This window comes from Pteronotus mesoamericanus, unplaced genomic scaffold, assembly GCF_021234165.1.
Source record: "Pteronotus mesoamericanus isolate MK-2021 breed Mesoamerican mustached bat unplaced genomic scaffold, CSHL_Meso_final scaffold_167, whole genome shotgun sequence".
Classification (NCBI taxonomy): Eukaryota; Metazoa; Chordata; class Mammalia; order Chiroptera; family Mormoopidae; genus Pteronotus; species Pteronotus mesoamericanus.
In genome coordinates, this window is record NW_026555308.1 from 15,488,349 (window position 1) to 15,510,179 (window position 21,831).

The window sequence follows — 21,831 nt, forward strand, 5'->3', positions numbered from 1 at the left end:
ACTACATTGAATAGAAATGGTGAGAGCAGACATCCTTGCCTTGTTCCTGATCTTACAGAAAAAGCTTTCACCCTTTCAACATTATGATGTTAGCTGTGCTTTTTCATATGTGGTCTTTATTATGTTACAGTAGTTTCCCTCTATTCCTAGTTTGTACATTTTTTTTAAAACATGAAATGGTGTTGAATTGTGCCACATGCTTTTTCTGCATCAATTGAGATGATTATGTGCATTTTTTCCTTCATTTTTTACATTGATTGATTTTTGCATGTTGAACCATCCTTGAATTCCATGAATAAATCCCACTTGCTCATCATGTATAATCATTTAATGTGCTAGTATTTTTTTGAGAATTTTGCGTTAATATTTACAAAGGATATTGGTCTGTAGTTTTGTAGTATCTCTGGCTTTGTTGTAAGGGCAATCTTGGCCTCATAGAATGAGTTAGGAAGTGTTCCCTCTCTATTTTGGATGAGCTTGAAAAGGATTGATGTTAATTCTTCTTAAATGTTTGTTAGAGTTCACCTGTAAAACCATTTGGCCCTGGGCTTTTCCTTATTATGAGATTTTAGAACATTAATTTAGCATCTCCTTACTAGTCTAGGGTAGGTCTGTTCAGATTTTCTCTTTATCATCTAGTCTTGGCAAGTTGTGTGTTACAAATACATGGTCAGGACCACAAGCATATATTTTTGAGGGAAGATTATTTACTTATTACCCAAAGTCATTCTTGATCTTTGGTATATTATAAGCTTTAAGGAGGATTTACTTGAAAAGTTGGAGTGGATGACAGAAGATCCTTCCTTACTGGAAGCCAGTATAAATTCTATCAAATTGAATCAGGGAAGTTTCATGTCTCCACATTACAATGACATTTATAATGAAATTACATCCATCGATGGAGCCCATTTAGGGTTCCATGCATTTCACATTCTTATTTAATGATTGGTTGTTGGTTGATTGATTGATTTTCATGAGAGAGAGGAAGGAAGGGGGGTGAGAGGGAGAGAGAGAAACATTGATTTATTGTTCCACTTATTAATGCAATCTTTGGTTGATCCTTGTACGTGCCTTGACCAGAGATGGAACCCGCAACCTTGGTGCATCAGTACAACTCTCTAACCAACTGAACTCCCCAGCTTGGGCTCTCATTTAATTTTAGTTTTTACAGCCACCTGATGGACTACTGCTGCTATATAGACTCTACTAGCAATGGGGCTAGCTTCTTGAGTTTATTACTTTACATTTATAGTTTAATTTTTTTTTTTTGGCTCTCTTTGCTTTTGATTCGTGAATGATAAAGCACTGTTATTCTATTTGTTATGATGAAATAATTTCATTCCAATTAACCTAAATAAATTGATCTATTACCTCTTTGAGTTATTTTTTTCTCCAAACACTTTTTTTATATATATAAAGAAATTTATTATAAGAATTTGGCCCACATGTTTGTAGGGATTGCCTATGGAAGTCAAATCCATAGGACAAGCTGTCAGAAAAAGCAGGCTGGAATTCAGGCACAGCCTGAAGCTTCCAAAACACTTTATTTTTGAAAAGATTTTATTTATTTATTTTTAGAGAGAGGGGAAGGGAGTGAGAAAGGGAGAGAAACGTCATTCTATTGCTTGTCGTTCCTGCCCTGACCAGGGACTGAACTCACAACCCAGGCATATGCCATGACTGGGAATCAAACCGGTGACCTTTTGCTTTGTGGGATGATACCCAACCAACTGAGCCATGCCAAAGAGGGCACTTCCAAGCATTTTTAATGGAGAGGGCCAAGATGCAGGAAAGGTGGATTTGAGAGAGTGCCAAAGGTATAGTTGATTGAAGTTATTTTAGTCTGAATGTTTTTTTACCACTGCTACAGTCTTTAATGTTGATAAAAACGGACTTGAAGCAGGTTGTGTTCACAATGAAAAGAGTAGTAGCCGAATCCTCAGTGATGTTGTGGCTTTGTTGCCTGTCTTAGGTACAAACCTTATGGCTAATATTTGTGATGTTTGAAGTAGTCAAGGGTGGCTGGTCTTATCTTGTATCTGAAAACCATTTTTAGAGGTGCACATAATCAAATAGTTCAGAAATTAGAGGTTAGCTCTAATTAGAGGAAAATAGGCTAACTTCCAATGGAAATGTTTCTATAGAACATGGAGGAAAAGAAAGGTGAGAAGAGACTGTGTGAGTGTAGGAGAATTAAGGTGTTGGCTGTTTTTTATGTACACTGCCCCATTTAATGCTGACAGCCAACTCCTTGTTTTACAGATGAATTAACTGAGTCTCAGATCAGTTATATACATGCCCCAAATCAGGCATATAGTAAGTAATAACCCAGTAGTGAATTCTTTCATCTTAATCAAAGTTTTCTATAGTTTTTCTAAGAAAACTGGTAAGTTTGTGTCTCAGAATAGTGGATCCATAACAGCATAGTGATTAACAGAGGGGAAGAGGGGTAAGGGAGGTAGAAAAGGAGAAAGGGGGACATAAATATTGATGGAAGGAGACTTAGCTTGGGGTTGTGAACACACAATGAAATATACAGGTGATAGATTATATCATTTTACACCTGAAACCTGTATAATTGTATTAACCAATGTCACCCCAATAAATTCAGTTGAAAAAAAGAAATAGTGGACTCACTGGGCCTTTTGGATGTCCTTTCCTGGGAACTGAGAAGGAACTTTTTCTTCAGGGGAAAAAGAATAGAACTATTTCCTTCCAACAGCCAACCAAGGGAATATTTCATCCTAGAAATTTGAGTCGACATTGGACTGATACACATATTTTTTTCAATGTTTTATAATGTCATTAATGTACAAGTAATTCATATGTATTGCAGAACAGTTCCATTACCCCCAGATATTACCTATCTTTTTGTAATTAATGCCTTTCCCTATACACAGTGCCTGGCAAATGATGTTTTCTTTTCCTGTAGTTTTGCCTATTCCAGAAAGTTATGTAAATGGAATCGTAGTATGTAGCCTCCTGAGTGTGGCTTCTTTCACTTAGCATAGTGCGTTTGAGATTTATCCATGTTGTTGCATGTATTAGTAGTTTATTCCTTTTTATTTGCTGAGTAGTGTTCCATTGTATGGATGTACTGCAGTTTGTTTATTCATTCACCAGTTGAGAGATATTTGAGGTATTTGTGGTTTTTGGCAATTATGAATAAAACCTCTATAAATATCTCATACAGGCTTTTGTGTTAACATAAGTTTTCTTTTTTCTGGGTACATACTCAGGAGTAGGATTGTTGAGTCATATGTCAGTTGAACTCTAAGAAACTGCCAGACTCTTTCCTAAAATGACTGCATCATTTTGCATTTGCCCTAGCAATGTAAAAGAATTCCACTTACTCATATCCTCATCAATACTTGGTATTTGTAGTATTTTTTATTTTTAGCTGTTCTTATTGGTTTGAGGTGGTGTCTCATTGTAATTTTAATTTATATTTCCCTAATAATCAGTAATGTTGAACATTTTCTTATTCTTATTTCACTTGTATTCTTTGATAAGGTGTGTATTAGGATATATCACCCTTATTTATTTATTTTATTTCTGAGTTTTTAAAAAAATCCTCACCTGAGGATATTTTATTCATTTTAGAAAGAGAGGAAGGGACAAGGGGAGAGAGAAAGAAATATGGATCCAGCGCCTCGTGTATGCCTCACAACTGGAAATCAAACCCACTGTCTTTTGGTGTGCAGGACAATGCTCCAAACAACTGACCACTCAGCCAGGGCTATTTCTGAGTTTTGAGAGCTCTTTATATATTGTGGATATAAGTCTCTAATTCAGTATGTTATTTGCAAATATTTAATCTATGGTTGTCTTTTCATACTCTTAACACTGCCTTTCTCAGAGCAGAAGGTTTTAATTTTGATGAAGTCACATTGATCTTTTCTGTTTTCTTTTATGCATCCCTGCTTTTGATGTTATTATGTAAAAACTGTCATAACCAAGATCACAAAGATTTTTCTCTTATGTTTTCTTCTAGAAATGATCCATTTTAAGTTAATTTTGAGGATACAGTGTGAGATGGGGTTGAGATTCATTTTTTTGTGTATGTATGGAGTTCAAACTCAGTACCATTTGTGGGAAAGACTATCCTTTCTCCATTTAATTGCTTTTGTATTTTGTAAGAAATCTCTTGAGTCTGTTTATTCATTCCATATTCTGTTCCATTCATCTGTCTGTCTGTCCTGTTGCCAGTGCCACACTGTCTCGATCACTGCAGCTTTATAGTAAATGTTGAGATCAAATAATATGAATTCTTCAACTTTATTCTTCTTTTTCAGAATTGCTTTAGCTTTTCTGTTCCTTTACCTTTTTATATAAATGTTTTTTAAATTTATGAGGCATTTTACTAGTTTTTTTAAAAAAAGATTTTATTTATTTTTTAGAAAGGGGAAGGGAGGGAAAGAGAGGGGAGAGAAACATCAGTGTGTGGTTGCATCTCACGCACCCCCTACTGGGACCTGGCCACAACGCAGACCTGTGCCCTACACTGGAAATTGAACCAGCAACCCTTAGGTTTGCGGGCCTGCACTCAGTCCACTGGGCCATGCCAGTTGGGGTAAAATTTTTAATTACTTTATTTTTTTATCCCCTTTACCCACTTCCCTCTCTACCCCACCTCTGGCAACCACTAATCTTTTCTGTATCTATGAGCTTGGGTCTTTTTGTTTATTTTTGTTTATTATTATTTTTTTAAGATTACAAGGGTAAGAGAGATTATACAATATTTTTATGGCTGGATAATAGTCACACACACACACATACACACACACACATATATGTACAAAGGTCAGTTTTTTATATTTTGGCTATTGCCAGTAATGCTGCAGTGAACATAGGGGTACATATATCTTTTCAAGTTAGTGTTTTTATTTTCTTCAGATAAATACCCAAAAACAGAATTGCTAGATCATATGGTAATTCTGTTTTTAAATTTTTGAGGAACCTTCATATTGTTTCCATAGTGTCTTTATCAGTTTATTGTACATCCCTACCAATAGTACATGTATGTGCATTTTTTAAAAAAAGATTTTATTTATTTTTAGTCGGGGGGGAAAGAGGGAGAAAAAGAGGGAGAGAAACATCAATGTGTGGTCGCCACTCATGTGCCCCCTACTGGGGACCTGACCCCACAACCCAGGCATGTGCCCTAGACTGGGAATCGAACCGGCAACACTTTGATTCGCAGGATGGCACTCAATCCACTGAGCCACTCCAGCCAGGGCTACAAATTTTTTATAAAAGATTTTATTTATTCTTAGAGAGGGGGAAGGGAGAGACGGAAAGACACATCAATCTGTTGCCTCTCACATGCCCCCCAACTGGGGACCTGGCCTGGAACCTAGGCATGTGCCCTGACTGGGAATTGAACTTGCAGCCTTTTGGTGCATGGGATGATGCTCCAACCAACTGAGCTTTTAATTAATTAATTAATTTTAATTAAATGGTTGCTTTTAATTAATGGTTGGTTCCTGGAGCAGATTAACATGTAGATAGGTTATTCATGAGTATTAGAAGCAAAGCTACAGGCAGTGGTTTTCTACAACTACCCACTAGAGGGGGCTAGCAGGCTTCTTTCACTGTGACTGGGGCCTGGCTTCTCTAGTAGGTAGCCAGCTGTTGCAGCCCTTTGAAATTTATTTGGCCTCAGTGTCTGGTTATCCAGGCGGCTGCTTGCCACATACCACCATCAAGACCTGGACCATCTTTTGCTAGCCAGTGCAGTTTAAGACAGGAATCAGATTTATAACAGATAGAGTCTGTTGAAGTGCTCTTTAATTTTTATATCCGAATATCTCAGTAGAGTTTTTCTCTACTATTCTCTCAGGGAAGGGAGATTAAAGATGCTAGCCCATAACTGGTCCTGTTCTTTTAAGTGCAAACTGGACTTTCATTAACTTGCTTAAATATCTCTATTAGTAGAGTCTTTGAGGGTATGGTGGGAACCATGTTTTATTTGACTTCATAGCTTTATTCAGCAAAATTATAGCATTGAGACTCAACTTGAATTCACTTTGATGCTAAGTCCTGTGTCAGTTTTTCTTTAGCATGTTAATTCCCCCAAACATTTGGTTTTTCCATCATTTGAATTTTTTGCTTAAGTCATTTAATTCTCAAGAACTGCAGCCTGGCTTGTAGCCCCAGGTCTCTTCCTGAGATCTCCCTAAGAGGTTCAGCTCTGACAGGACTGTCCAGCCTTTTGGCGTCTCTGGGCCATGCATTGGATATACAAACACTAACGAAAACTGATGAGCCAAAAAAAGGTTTTAAGTAAATTTATGATTTTGTGTTGGGCCGCATTGAAGGCCACCTTGGGCCGTGGGTTGGACACCCATGGACTACCAGGAATAGAGGAAGGACTTGCCTTTGAGATCCAATTAGGCAGGTCTGTAAATAACTTTGAGTCCCTAAAAAGGACTCTTCTGTGCACAGATAACTCTTGGGATTTGGCACAATATTTGGGATATGTATCTCTGGGGCCAGCAAAACTCAGAGTGGAAGGATTGTCAGGTTTGGAGTGTAGCTACTGTGTCTGCTTTCAGAGCATGGATCTTGACTCTTGTCTCCCCAGTGTTTAACAGTTGTCTCTCCCTTGAATTTCTTTTGGAAGTCAGTGCTGCCCTGGCTTTTTCTTTAACTTAGTTTTACATTTATCTCATGCCACCTTTGTCTCAGTTGTTGGAGATACAGATAGGAATACAGTGTAACTGCTATGGTAGTGGGGACTTAGTAGAGAGACACTGAAGTGTCAGAATTTAAGTATAACATTTTGTCTGTAGAGAGTTACACTGTATTTAATATAAAGAAGAGTTGGCCAGGTTGAGGTGAATTAATGCTTTCTAAGAACAATAGAAGGATCATGCTGTGCTGAGGCATGGAATCGGGAAGTAGCCTGATGCTTTCCTGTGTAGTGTTTGCAGTTTTGTTTACAGTAGTCCCCCCTTGTCCACGGGCGATATGTTACAAGATTCAGTGGATGACTGAAACCACAGGTAGTACCAAACTCTCTATACAAGTATGCTATTTTTTTTTCCTGTATGTGATAAATTCCGATTAATAAAGTCAGGCACAGAAATTAACAATAACTAATAATCAAATTCCGATTAATAAATCAGGCACAGAAGTTAACAATAACTAATAATCAAATAGAACAATTATAATAATACACTGTAATAAAGTTATGTGAATGTGGTCTCTCTCTCAAAATATCTTATTGTACTGTGTGTACAGCATGGACACACTGGACAGAGGGATGAGTCACGTCCCAGGCAGGATAGAATGGGGTGGCGTGATACTTCATCACACACTCAGAATGGGGTGCGATTTAAAACTTATAAATTGTTTATTCCTGGAATTTTCCGGTTAATATTTTTGGAGTGTGGTTGACTGAGGGTAAGTGAACCATGGAAAGCGAAACTGCAGATGGCAGGGAGGTGGCAACTGTAATTGAGATATGAATGCTTAGGGCAGATGAAGGCATATAACCCAGATAGACTGACGAAGACGGAATTTCAGTGGGGTCTGGAGGCTGAACCTAGGAAGTCAAAGATCCTACCAAATCCTGTGGAGACAGCGGGAGGATTATAAGCAGGTTAATAAGATGACCAGAGTTACATCTTATTTAAAACATACTTGTAAGAGTGAGGGTAGATTGAAAAAGTGGCAGAATTGAATTGGCTTGTAGGAATGGTGAGGAGGGGCAGATATCTTGAAAAAAATATCCGTAATATTTTTGTGACTTAATATTGGCAGTGGGTGAGAGGGAAGAGTCACAGATGACTCTCAGGTTTTTGGCCCGTGTATTTGACTCTTAATAAGGTGAGACGTACAGAGACGAGTTGTTCATTGGGAGGTATAGGCAGATTGCTTTGGGATATGTGGAGTATCAAGTGTGTGGGGGCTGTTCAGGTGGAGATGTCTAGACGGCATTTGGTTACAGAGGTCTGGAGCTCAACTCACATAGTATGAAAACATGGTTTCTTGGTTAAAACTTACAGTAGCAGATAAAATTGTGAGTTTTGGATGAGGATAGAGGTGGCACCATGGAAATGCTAAAGAGGCAAGCAGAAAAAAAAAACCTAGAAAGAGGTGAAAAAGGAATAGTCAGAAAGGTAAGAGAATCAGGAAATACTGGTGTTGTGGAAGCTGCAATAATAGATAGTTCTAAGGAGGGAGTGATCAACAATGCTAGCTACCACAGAGGCAGGACAGAGCAGGACAGAGAAGCATCTACTAGAGTTGTCAGTGTGGAGGTCGCCAGGCCCTTTGGCAGAAACAGTTTTGGGAATCAGCAGGGGCAGAAGCTATAAGTGCATTGAATTGAGAGGTGAAGGGAAGAAAGGAGAGACAATAAAAATAGGCTTGGTTATGAAGTCATCGCCCCCCCCCCCCCGGCCCCCGAAACTGGAGCCTGCAGTGCGTGTGGCGGTATGATTTTACTTCAGCGCTCAGCTCCTTGGGTGTAGGGATGGAGGACTTGGTTGATTTGATTCTGCATTGCATTTTCCAGGAAGCAGCTACAAATGTTTTTGTTTCTCAAAGATTTAACAAGGTCCTTTTTGTAACTGGGAACATTTGCTGCAGTTCTGAGCCCGGCAGAATAATGATGGTTTGATAAAGTTCTGTTGCTTTAATTGATTTGTAGCCAAGGTGTCCATTTATTCAGCTATATCTTTTCTCTATTCCTGCTCTTTCTCTGTTCTTTATTTGTATTTTTGGATGATGGTGGTTAAAACAAGTAATTTTGCTATGAGTGAGGGTTCATATTTTCCAACTCAGTTGGGCCTTCAAAACTGCTTGATGATAATTCCTAGTCCTCTCACCTGCTCTCTGCAGCTTGTAGTCCTGTTAACCCTTTTCACACCCAGACTTCTCAGATGGTGACTTTACTTCTGCTTCACTGAGAAAACTATCTAAAATTAACCCAGTTCCCTCATCACCTCAAATTTGCTTTTTCTTTCCGTATTGCTGGGGTCTCAGCAGAGCATGAGCCCCTTCACTGAAACTTTGGACTTCTGTTTCTCTAAGGGTCTTTCCCTTAGACACTTCAGCCTCTCTGCGTGCTTGTCTCCTGAGGTGGTAAACATGCTTCAGTCTCCTTCTAGATCGTGCCCTTCCCTGTGACGCTGAGCCAGACCGGATCCGCAGCCACCATGAACAGCAAAGGTCATTCCCAACACAGCAAACCTACTTGCGTAGCTTTCCGGGAATTGAGTGTGCCGTCAGACTCTACCCTGACGCTCCACCTGCGTACTCACAGATCTGTCATCTGAACTTTGTGCACCCATGGCCTGCCACAGTCAGGTGCTTTTCCTGGCACGTCACTGTTGTCTTCCCCAGGCCCAGTCTGTGGCTTGTGGCCCTTTAGGTTTCACAGTCCCATGACTTGTTATCTGCGTTTCCATATACCCACCTGATTCAACAGTGCTGGTAGAAGGAGGGTATGATGCGGGGCCAGATTTGGAGCTGGGGCCACTGCTGGTAACATTCCCCCTCCTCCGCCAGGATGCCCTCCCCATGCTGCTCAGCTTGCAGTCATGCAGGGAGCGAGTGTCCTTGGAACTCAGTGGAAGGAAAACTTCTCCATGGATGGCTTAGATGGTGGCTACACCATCTCTGTGCCAGGAAAGACATCACATACCTTCAGCACATCTCACAATGTAACTCCTTTAGTCATATTAATCTGAAGTTGCAGTTTATGTTTTTGTTTTTTTTAATTGTTTATTGTTGTTCAATTACAGTTGTCCCCATTTCCCTCCATTACTCTCCCCTTCCCTACCCACTCCGCACCTTCCACTCGATCCTCCCCCCCGCCCCCGTTGTCTCTGTCCATGGGTCCTTTATACCCGTTCCTTGACTTGACCCTTCCCCTTCTTTCTCCTGTTACCCTCTCGGCCCTCTCCTCTGGTCACTGTCAGTTTGTTCTTTATTTCTTTAAGTTACAGTTGAGACAAATGTTGTTGGGTGTCTTCAGGTACCCAAACTTTCAGGCACTTCTCAAACTTAGTAAGGAACCATGTAATGGTAGAATTACCTCCTCAGAGCAATTTGAGGTAGGGCAGGTATACATTCATAAAATGAATGGGGAGGAAGCAGCCCTAAGGATCTTGCTTTAATTCCTCTGGAGTAATACTGTATCATACTGGTCTTTGCTTTTAGTAATAAGATATCAAATTGGGGTTGGAAGGAACTTTGATCTTCCTAAGAGTTGCAGTTGCCAAATTATGCTGATTGTTTTTTATTAATTTCCTTTAAACATTTGATTTATATCACTTGTTTTAAGTGAAACGTATTAGCTGTCTGCCTTTTCCTTTCCATCTTTGGCCCACATCCCACCCTCAACCCTAGTCTTCAATTCCCTCTCGCCAGTCTCCATTGGATCAATGGTGCAGCACAGAAAGCTGGTCAAGACTAATTTACTTCTCTCCTTGTACTTCTCCCCATTTGTCATTTTTGGCTAGTCTTTCACAAGGATTCTTTGAAATCCCCTCTATGTCAAAGCACAGACCCCTTTTTCTTCTGCCTTTGCATCTCCTCAGACAGAAATGGAGGGTGCCTTTTGGACCCTCCTCATTGTCTTCCTACATGAAGCAAACCCAAATTTGCTTTGTTGACAAAAACCAAAAAGCCCTCTGAACTTTGTCTGAACAGAGGATATTGGCACAAACAGTACTTTGCAAATATTTTTCATAGCAGTTTAAAATATGAGGGGCAATGAGGAAGATGCATTTCAAAAGCTGATAACATTAGAGCCAAATTAAGGGGAATTTTCAAATCAAAAATTGGTTACCATGTATTATCTGAGTACGTGGTGCAGCCACTGAGGACTCCCAAGAATTCCTAAGCTGAGTTAATGGGGTCATATTGTGAATACCTCTTTATAAAATGACTTAAGTTTAATGAAATCTCGTTAGGTTAAGAATATGTTTGGATCCTTAATACTTTGATTTTCATTTTCTGAAATTAGATTTTATTTTATCTTCTAATTTTAGTTCATCTATAGTTCATCTACATTTTGTGTTCTATATATGTGATATCTGACTGTATCATTGACTTACGAACGTTCAGCATTGTATGTTTCTCTCTGTACTGTGGTGTTCTTGGGTGGATTTTTTATACTAGAAATGGAGAATAAAGACTATTTTGAAGATTTGAATAAAGTGATGACATTGCATCACAAAAGAAAAAGGTTATTTTCTTCACAGTTTTTCCTTGGTCTCCACAATCCAGTTGTTACCACAGTTGTCATTCCACTGGACTTCTTGCACAGGCCACCAGTGCCCTCTTTAGCAGCAAATCCAATGACTTTTATATTATCAGCCTACTTTTCTCTCTTCAGTATTTGACATTGTTGAAAATACCCTCTGTTTTGAACTTTTTTCCTCTTGGTTTCCCTAACAGCACTCTCCCAGGTTTTCTTTTCTCCTTTTGCTCCTTCTCATTCTCCTCGGTGCCTTCTCTTCCGGCCCCTTAAATGGAGGTGCTTTATGGTGCTGTCAAGGGCCTTCACGTACTCTGCAGCTGGTCTCTGGGCTGTGATGTGCACTGGCATGGTTTCCTATAACTCCTTGCTAATAAACCCAGCTCTGGGCTTTTTCTTTAGTTTTAGACCAAACTAGAACGCAAACTAGACAGTCTGCTTGATAGAATCTGTCTCATTGTGTTCTAAAAGTACCACAAACTCAAATTCAAATTTCAATTAATATATTGTGTCCAAACAAGCTTAAAACTTGGCAGTAAACTTTGACTCTCCCCTTTCTTTCCCCCCAGCCCCACCAAAGCAAGGCAGAGGTCCTGCTGACTTGACTGTACCTGAGAGTAACCAGGTGCAGTTCACGTATCCAGACGCTCATTGCTATCCCTGCTGCTGCTGCCCAAGTACATGACTGTGTTCTCTCATGTGGGAGTATTGCAGTGTCTTTGCGTCCATTTTACCAGGTCTTCCAGAATTGCTTTGAGTATCAGCCTGAGTGTGATAGTCCTTCTCTTGGTTGCTCTCCAGTGCCTACAAAATAACATCCAGCCTCTTGGTAGTCAGGGCCTTTTGTAGTCTTGTCTCTGATGGCTCTTTCAAGCTTGTGTCCCATAACCTCTAGGGGCCATTTCCTAAAGCTACATACATTTTTTGTTTTTCTGGGCATTTACTTGTGTTGTTCTTGCCTTGACTGCCCTTTCTATTTATCCTTTCTGTCTGGAAAATCCTTCAGAGCCCAGTGCATGGGTCTTCTTTGTGAAGTCTTCCTCCTCAAGTACAGAGTAAATGTAGGGGTGAGTATGAAGAGTAGAACTTGACTACAACTTCTTTAATAATGACTACCATTTATGGAGAAATTACTGTGTGACAGTCACCATTATGAACACTATCAATACTAGAAGCAGATGGTTAAGAACATGAACTTTGATGGTAGAATCCCAGCTCTGCCATTTACTAGTTGTGTACCGTTGGGCAAGTTATTTACCATCTCAGCGTCATTTATGTCTGATGGTTGAATGCAGTTGTCTAATGGAAGGTAAGCAATAAATGGTAACTGCTGTCACTATAAATGGTAAGGGTTTTCATCCCTCCTCACCTCTTGTGTGATAGTAAATATATCATCATGCATGTTTTACAAATGATGAAACTGAGGCTTAGGGAATCTGGGTAACTTACGCTGCTTCCCCCAAACACATGACTATGGGAATTGTAGCTTACTTATCATTTAATTCCATAAGATCTTTAAACTTAATAAACTCAAATATTAAAATCAGTATATTTAAATTCAATAAGAATTGAATATAAAGGTGAATCTGGAGCTCCAAAGTCAGATTGAGAGTGAAATTTAGACATTATTACCTGCACAGGGTGGTAATTGAAGCTGTTCTCTCTTTAAGTCCTGTCATTTTTGAGAGTCCATACATTTCAAGGACCCCTTCAGCAGTAAGCTATAGATGGCCTGTGACAGATGGCAGTTATTATCATCAACTGTTACTTAAGTCTTTTTTTAAAATTTCTTGTATATGTTTTCTTTCCCCAACTGGAATGTAAGCTATTTGAGGGCAGAAGACTGTACCTTGTACTACTCTGTATTAACTCCTGCCCCCTTAGAGTCATTTTTGTTTACTCAGATAGGTCAAACCTGAGTAACAGTTAATCTTAATCTCAAAGAGGAATTCTCAAGCAATGACCAACCAAGATAATTTTGTTTATCTTTACTTTCTATAATTTGAATTAAGAAAACATTATTTTTTTACATATTCCAAATAAAATTCATTAAACATTCATCTCTACTATTTTCTACATTTCTTACAATCCAAGCCTCTTTACCTTGTAGGATTCTAATACACTTTTGTGCCCTTGAGTAAGAGTCACTGACATGGGACTCCTATTCCTATTCCCATGCTTTTCATTTTACAGTTGAAGAAGCTGAGGGCCATGTTCCAAGTGGTTCTCCCATTTGTTATCTGACGAACTCTCTCTAAACATCTTAGTAAAGAGTCAAGATCCTTAGGGGTATGAGAGTTTTAAGTGCTTTGTACTTTTTTTGTTTTTGTTTTTGTTTTTGGCAGAGCTGAAAAACTGCAGCTGCTGAATCACAGGCCTATGACTGCTGTTGAGATCCAGCTGGTGAGTGAAGGAGGCCTGAACTTGGTGGTGGTAGGGGGGATAGTTTCTGGGTTAGATATGTAGAAAGGGTGATGTAAAGGCTGACAACAGACCAACCAGGAACTGACATATCTTGAAAAGACTGTCAGATCACTCCGTTTTGTAAGTGAAAGAAACCTCACCAGTTTCATTCCTGTTAGTATAGACTTAGGTAAAGTAGAAGACTGGAGGAAATTTAATTCCTTCTATAAGGTTTAGGCCTATGATTTGGTGGGTTTTTGTTTCACCTGATGATGTCCTACATAACTCTGGCCATCGCTTCCCTGTAGGGTTATTGCCAATCCAGATGTTGCTTAAAAACATTATGCTTGCCCGGGCTGGTGTGACTCAGTGGATTGAGTGCCGGCCTGCAAACCAAAGGGCCGCCAGTTTGATTCCCAGTCAGAGCACATGCTTGGGTTGCAGGCCAGGTCCCCAGTAGGAGGCACATGAGAGGCAACCACACATTAATATTTCTCTCCCTCTCTTTGTTTCTCCCTTCCCCTGTGTCTAAAAATAAATAAAACCCTTAAAACAAAAAACATTACCCTCAACATGACTCTGGTGGAATTAATCTCCGCCACTCCTACCCTTTGACCTACTCTTCTAGAATTCTTTTTTTGATTATTGGAGCATATGTGCACTTTCCCACATCTCTCTTTCTCTCCCTCCTGGCCTAGTCTCCTAAGCCAGAAACCTGGAAGTCATTCTCTTCCTTTTATTTCATGCTTGGTTAGTCCCTGAGTTCTGTTGCTTCTATCTCGCCTTAGTCTTCCTTTCCTGCTGCACTGCATTACTTCTGTCATCACTTCTCACCTCGGCTCTTGCAGTTACCCTCTTCACCATTCTCCGTGCCTCCGGTCTGTTTCCCTCCAGTCCGTCGTCTGCACCATCATAGTTCACTTTCTAAAACCACAAATTTGTTTATCTTACTTCCTTGCATAAAACCATTCAGAGGAGCCCCGTCACTTGGAAAGTCTGAATTGCAGTCACAGCATAAAGCCTCAGAACTGTGGGAGGTGGGTAGGGTAGGAAGTTGAGATGGTATAAGGGGAATGTGAAATGAGGTCCAGGGGTTGCTGTGTGAGCGTGCTCTGGCAGTCCCTGCTTTGGTTGCGCAGAGCACAGAGCACCATTAAGCTACAAACATGAAGCAGGACATTTAACTGCCAATAAAAAATTTTGGCTGCCCTGGCTGGTGTGGCTCAGTGGATTGAGCGCCTGCCTGTGAACTGAAGGGTCACCAGTTTGGTTTCTAGTCAGGTCACATGCTTGGTTGCAGGGCCAGGTCCCCAGTTGGGGGTGTGCCAGGGGTGACCAATAGATGTATCTCTTGCACACTGATGTTTCCCTCTCTTTCTCCCTCCCTCCCCCTCTCTCTAAAAGAAAATAAATCTTTAAAAAAAAACCAACAACAACTTTGGCTGAAGAATTAATAAAATGAGAAAAAAACTATTTCCAAAGTCAGTTTTAGAAGTATTTAGCTCTTTGTCAAATTTCCTTCAGAAAAGTATGGAAGAAAAACAGCCAAAAATACCTATGATTAGAGTTGTTTAAAACAAACAAACAAACAAACAATCCTTTTTTTAAACAGTCATGGGGCTTTTAATTCTGACTAAAATTTATTTTCTTTGTGTTTTCTTCATGGTTTCTGCCCTTCAAAATGTAATCAAAATTAAGTTAGAAAAATTTTTCCCACAAAGGGTGCCTTTGTGGGTAACTGGCCTTTAGAATACATAAAGATTCCTTTTGGAACCCTCTTTATTCTTATGCTTTCAACTGTGTTAGTCAACTTAGAAAGAGAAAAAAACAAACAAAACGGCAAATAATCCCTTTCCCTCTGGGTTAAAGATCACATGTCCTGCCTCCTCCAACTTTAATCAGCAACATATGCTATTCATGGCTTCATGACAGATGGGGAAGAGATGAGGAGGATTAGTGTGACCTCATCCCAGAGCCTGTATCATTATTTGGTAAAATTAGCTGCTGTTAAGAGAGCCTACTGTATGCCAGATGTGGTGCTAGGGGCTTTGTATATGTCACCTTGATGCCCTCACTTTAGTCTTGGCTAGTGAGTGGCTGCTTTGGGTCTGTGTGATTCAGAAGTCTTACTCTGTCCCACACAAACCAGATGTGTGTGGGATTCCCTCAGACTCTTCATTCTCATTTCCTTCCCTTGGTAAAAATTGCATATGTTATTTCCCATTAGTTGGACCATTTTATAGCTAGATTTTTCCCAGCCTAGTATTTGGCAGTAAAATATAGCAAATATTTACCGAAGCTTGTAGCAATATCTCTTCTCACCAGAGTGGGATAAAAAATTAGTTTTTCAAATAGAGTGGAAACTGCAAAGGACTTGAGATCATTTCCCCATGTTAACCTTACAGCTGTGTATACCACCTGGGTCCGGAAGTAACCACTGCATCTAACATTTGTTAGTATTCAGTTTTTGAGGCTGAAGCTTCTCTTTTTCAGGTATCCCTCAGCCATGCTTTGTTGCGATCCTCAGACCCACAGCCTGCTGTCTGTGTAGAAATGAGGAAGCCACCCCGCTTCTGTGACTCTGCCATCCCCTTTTGAGCCTTCTGGTCTGACGATAGGACAGAGAACCCCATGACCTCACAGGCCACTGTCCTGAACAGCACTATCGTCCATGCCTTTTATAACTTAAGTGATTAAAATGCCCTGAATTATATAGTTTTATAGCTTACAAAACACTATCATGTATGTTTTCATTTGGTCCTGACCATACACATTACTTTCATTTTATATTAAAGAAAATTGAAATTTACAGAGGTTAAGTGAACTGTTCGGGTCAAATAGCTAAAGATGTCATTGACTATTAGGTTTTGAGATATTTGAGGAAAGTAGGAGGTTAGGCCTGGGAGCTTAAAATGAGAAACAAACATTTTTGTAGTTGATCTGCTGAGTTTGACCTAGGGGTATTGATGTAATTTTTGTAGATGATTAGAAATATTTATCATTTATAGTGACACATCTGGAAATACTTTGGATTTTTAAATATCATTTGCCTTTATATTCTGAACAACTTGAAATCTTTGGTATCAGAATGTTGAGATGGTGCTTTGTACTTCTTTATTTCATCTCAGTTTCTTATGTGATGGGAAGAAAAGGTGAATAATAATATAGTTACTCTCATTTATCCTAGTGATCTAAGATGGGTTAGTAAGTTTTTGATTTCCGAAAGTCTCTTTTTTGTGTATATTTCATTTTGCTTAATACAGCTTGGGTTTACTTGCTGTCACTGGGAATCTTGGGTTGAAAAGAAAAGTTCCTGACTATAATCATCCCTGAGGGTTGTGTGTTAATCAAAGTGGCTCTTGACGAATTTGGCAAAATTGAAAGCTCATCAGCACCTCATGACAACCTAATCTTAGTGTTGCATCTGCCAAACACAGAGATTGGGACGCAAGAAGGTGGCCTGTTGAAGTTCTCTGCATATGGTTTTCTACAAAGAAAGGCCTCTTAGGGTCATATAACCTGACTCTTTTAAGCCAATGGACTCTAGACTGCCATGTGCATCTCTGAGAGAGGAAATGATAGAAACCTTCCTGGAGTGGAGGCATGGTGTTCTAGAAAGAGCTGGGATGCAAAGTCAAAAGACTTTGCCCCTGCTTGCTAGGAGACCCATAGCAAGTTTCCCTATAACGCTGAGCCTCCATTTATCTGTAAATTGTCCTGACTTTACGGGCAGCACCCTGGAGAAGTTCTGGTGGCAGTGTTTCTGGGAAAACCCCTCCTAAACTGTGGAGCACTGTACAAATCCTGGTGGGTGGTTGTAACACCAGTTCAGATCTCCTTCACCCTCTTTCCTGAGGCAGGGAACAGTTCGTCATCAGTTGCATATGCCAGTTATTCATAAACTTGGAGACGTTCTTCTCTCAAATGAAGATCATGTTTTTTCAGGGTTAAATCAGATTGGTTATATCCCTCCTTCCTCTTCATTCTTTGGAGGGAGTCTGTTAGAATGCTGCCTTTTACAGACCTACTTTTGCATGTCTGATTTTAAAAAAGGGCTTTGGGGGATTGTTTCTTCTTCAGTAGAGAAGTTATACTTTATTGAGCCTTTGAATTTTTAGAAAATGGACATTTTCTTTCACAGCATCATGGGAAGTAGCTTCATTGGTTCACTCAAGATCTTCCCCACCATGGAACACCAAGGATTACACTCTAGTTGTGGCAACATTTTTGGACTAAGATAAATGAAGAGACCAATGTTTTGTCAGGAGTTTGCAGTATGACCTTGGATGTGTCATCTGACTTCTTTAGTTTCTGTACTATTATTTGTAAAGCAAGGCAGTAGACTGATTTCAGGATTGTAAGCCTAGCTTGTCATCTTTCTTTACTTAAATCTGCTGGGATTTATTTCTAGAATTCCTTTGGGTCTTAGTTGCCAGCTGTAAGAGATTGCTGTGGGAAATACCATAGAATAGGACACTGGACACCTATAGCTGAAAAAACTGTAATAGACAGCTAATGCCCCAAAGTGAATCAGGTGAAACAATTCGACTGCCTGTGTACTTTTAAAAGGAGGGTTGACTGTATTATGTTTGTATTCATTAACATATTCAGAATTGGAGGTGAAGCTTAGAAAACTGGCTTATGACTGTGGATATCAACTGTGTGTTCACATTTCCAGGACCATGTCAGAAACCAGGCATTAAGTAGACCTTTGGTGAGGCAGTGTGCAGTTGCTTTCCAGCTGTCACTCATCAGACTCCTGTGCTGCATTCTCAGGAGGTGACTAAGGCCAAATGATGTGTGTTAGAGTTGGGTGGGCCTGACTTCTAGTTTTTTCCCTTTGCTAGGATTGTTGTGCCGAGTAAAACAAATCATGGATATGAAGTGTAAGGTGCAGTACCAGGCGCATAATCTCCCTAAGGAGCTGTTATTAGTGGGGCGGGGAGGGTAGGATTAGGAAATGAGGATTTCCTAATGAGGGATATAGAAAAAAGAATATTTGGCACATAGTGGGCAATCATCAGATGAGTTGTTGGTACAATTTATAGGTTGCAGATGAGCTCGTTGTGAAATACACAAGTACATAAAGCATCATTTCACTCCCCAGAGGTGAATTTTCTTTGCATATACAACATATTCACATGTGTATATAGGGATGGAAATGTTAGGGTTTTCTTCTTTAAAGAAAAACGCTAACCTGCAACTCTTTTTTCCCTGACCCATTTTGAGCTGTCGCACTGGATTATCCTGAAATTTGAGCTAGCTCCTCTCTCCTGTGGAGCAAACATGGGGAGGACCTGGTGACCAGAGGTGGCTCAGGAGCCAGGCCCTGAGCTCTGTACTAAGAGGCTGGGCTGGGACCGGGACGGGACTGGGACTGGGACTGGGACCAACGTGGGGTGGCCCACACTACGAGGCTCATTTGTGACCCCTGGAGGCTTTTCTCTCCTGCAGATGGTGGAAGAGAGTGAAGAACGGCTCACAGAGGAGCAGATCGAAGCGCTTCTCCACACTGTCACAAGCATCCTGCCTGCGGGGCCAGACGCCGAGCAGCAGAAAAACACCAACTGTGATGTGACAATGGATGAAGAGGACTCAGCATAGAAGAGTACAGCTGGTCCAAGCGTCTCATGAAGTTGGAAGGCCCAGCAGCCATTTTCCAGACATAGAAGATTGTTTAATTTTACCCTCCACCCCAACAGACCTGTTTTCATGATCAGTTGGGTAAATCACAAAAAATAAACCTTTCTCAAAAATAAGCTAAAGAGAAATACTTTGCCTCCAGGAAAAGAAACATGGTGAGGACTGGCTGAGATTGTCATGGCAGAGAACTAAAGGAAGGAGGACAGAGTCAAAGAGGACAATGACTGTGAACCCCCTGTGATAGAAATATTTCTTCTATGGCCTTTGCCACAGGTGTGGGAAAGTCTTTCATACACAGCTGGTAAAATGCTTGCGTTGCCTTTGACCAGCTGTGTCCTACTAATTAGTTTCATCTACTTCCCTAGGAGCTTCCTAAGCAGGAGCAGAGTGCTGTTGGGATAAAAAGTGAATTATGAGAATGCAGTGAGCTGGCTAAAAACTCCCAGAGCATCTCTGGCTTAAATGAGGCACCGAATTTGGCTCACGTTAGAGGAACCTTTTCCTCAAAAACAGCAAAGGTAAGACAAGAACAGGTCTGGCCAACCGTCCTCAGGTCTAAAGGCCCTTTTCCTCTGATGGCGTGGACTCTGTCTACAGGCTTACATTTTAGTCTTTAATGTCTGGGCACAGCTCATGCCACTTGGAAAGAGGCCTTTCAAACTGAATGACTAGCAACAGAAATGTAGTGTTGGTTGTCTTTCTGACTACCCTCAGTTTCTTGCCCTGGGTAGGTGCCTCCTGTTAAGACCAGGTGAGCTTTGTTTGCACAATAGGTAAATTATTTACATCTTTATAAAGGGCACAATTAGGTACCCATTTTCATAGAATATGTAAGAACTAGAGGGTGATTAATAAAATTTGAATTGTTGGCTGTTACAGAGTTGTTTCAGGTTTTTAAAATTTAAAATATTAGGATAATTACCATGTGAAGAGCTTGTTAATATTCAAGCATTGGAGAGTTTAGTAGCTCCAGATATGTGGTTGCCTTTGGTCCTAGGAACATTGAAAAAAGGTCTAGTTTCTCTCATTCACTTGGCTCCCTATTTGAGGAAGAAAATGCCTATAGACATTAATTTTCCAAATTGGCACTCGTTTTGTTGAAAGATTACGTACTTTCAATGCTCCTATTAATTGGGTTACTTCCCACTCCCTTGTGATTTCCAGGTTTTCGTTTTCTTTACCTCCTCCCCACTTCCAGTTGTAATTATGTCAGTCTTATCACCTAAGGATCAAGGGAAATCTGCTTACTGGCAACATTAAAATTATAGGACATTTAATTGTGAATCTTTCTTGAGTATTAGAAGTTTTACCAGGGGCTGTTGATTTATTTGTTAGTCAAAGCATACATATGCCTGTGTATTATTGTTTCATCTTAACCCTGAGTGTGTGAGACTTTTTTACTTGATGGGTTTAGGGCTTAATCAACTTAATAATAAATTGTTTCCAGGTGACTGCCAAATTCTGTTATTTTTTAAGTGTTTGAAGAATTTGTTTTTCTATGGATAGAAGAAATCAAATGAAATCCTGACTTAAAGTTTAAAATGTGATTTTTTAAAAAAACTGTCTACGTAGATCTAAATTTTGTGTTGGAATTCAGGAAGACTTTGTTTTCATATTTGGGATCTGAATGTAGCCTCAGTTTCTGATTAAACCACACAGGCTCTGCAATACTCAGCTCTCATCAGAAACATTTTGTATAATATTCCTATCACATTAATAATAAACATTTTGGAAATAAAAAGTCATAATTTATACAAGAAACTCAACCAGGAGTTTTTAATTTAATATCCTTCTATATGGTTTCAGTTTTTGACTACGTGATTGTTTTATTCTTTAAAAAGAAAAGATCTATTTTTACCGAACAGCAATTGGGGTCCTGCTGCCTGCCTCCACATACAGGCAGAACTCTAGAAGCACAGGTTTGGTGACAAAGGGAAGGAGTCTTTATTCAAAAGCTTCACAATTTCGGAATAAGAGCTTTCCAGGTGAATTAGTCACTTAGGCCTATCAGTTAAGACTAAACTCTTAACAGCTGAGTTCTAGCATTTCTCCATTAATTTTTAATTGCCTTATTTCTATAGGGTTAGTTAACAAACTAAAACAACATAAGATACAAAAGCTACACACTTTTGGAAGAATGGCAGGCGTCTGTCTCAGAGCTTTTCCCCTTTAGAACACCTAAAGAAGAAGAACCCTGCGACCCTCTGCCAGGCCAGCTTGACGCTAGGCTATGCCTGGAGTTCATTCCCATACAAAATACCACCCATTGGGAAATAAAGGCAGCTGCAGCATGATCATCCAGGCATCCTTGAGGAAGACAGGCAGAGAAAGGCCTTCTTTTATTTCAAATCTTGCCCATAATTCCATGCGCTCTGAAGGCTTTCAGCTTCTCAGCCAAACTCATCCTAGACTATTTACCATTGCCTTTGCAAACTCCAGTGGCTCCTTTCTGCTTCTCCCCAGTGATTTGATCAGATCTCTCAGTATCAGCATGTTCATTTGCATGTTGTTTTAGGCCTCTGTAAAAGTTACTGTATGTATAGTCGACAGTTAAATTTTGTCCCAAACAT

At 40.0% G+C, this 21,831-nt stretch overlaps 1 protein-coding gene and 1 pseudogene across 2 annotated transcripts in view; both read left to right on the forward strand.

Annotated features, from left to right (window-relative positions):
- The window catches only part of CRCP (CGRP receptor component), a 39,569-nt gene extending 18,547 nt beyond the window's left edge, over positions 1-21,022 (forward strand). For both annotated transcript variants that reach the window (XM_054589671.1, XM_054589672.1), the window contains exons 5-6: positions 13,561-13,618; positions 19,073-21,022. In XM_054589671.1, coding sequence (XP_054445646.1) covers positions 13,561-13,618; positions 19,073-19,222 — 208 coding nt within the window. In that variant the 3' untranslated portion in view covers positions 19,223-21,022. The remainder of the gene's footprint in view (positions 1-13,560; positions 13,619-19,072) is intronic.
- Positions 2,148-10,071, forward strand: LOC129083261 (uncharacterized; annotated as a pseudogene).
- Positions 21,023-21,831: the final 809 nt, after the last annotated feature.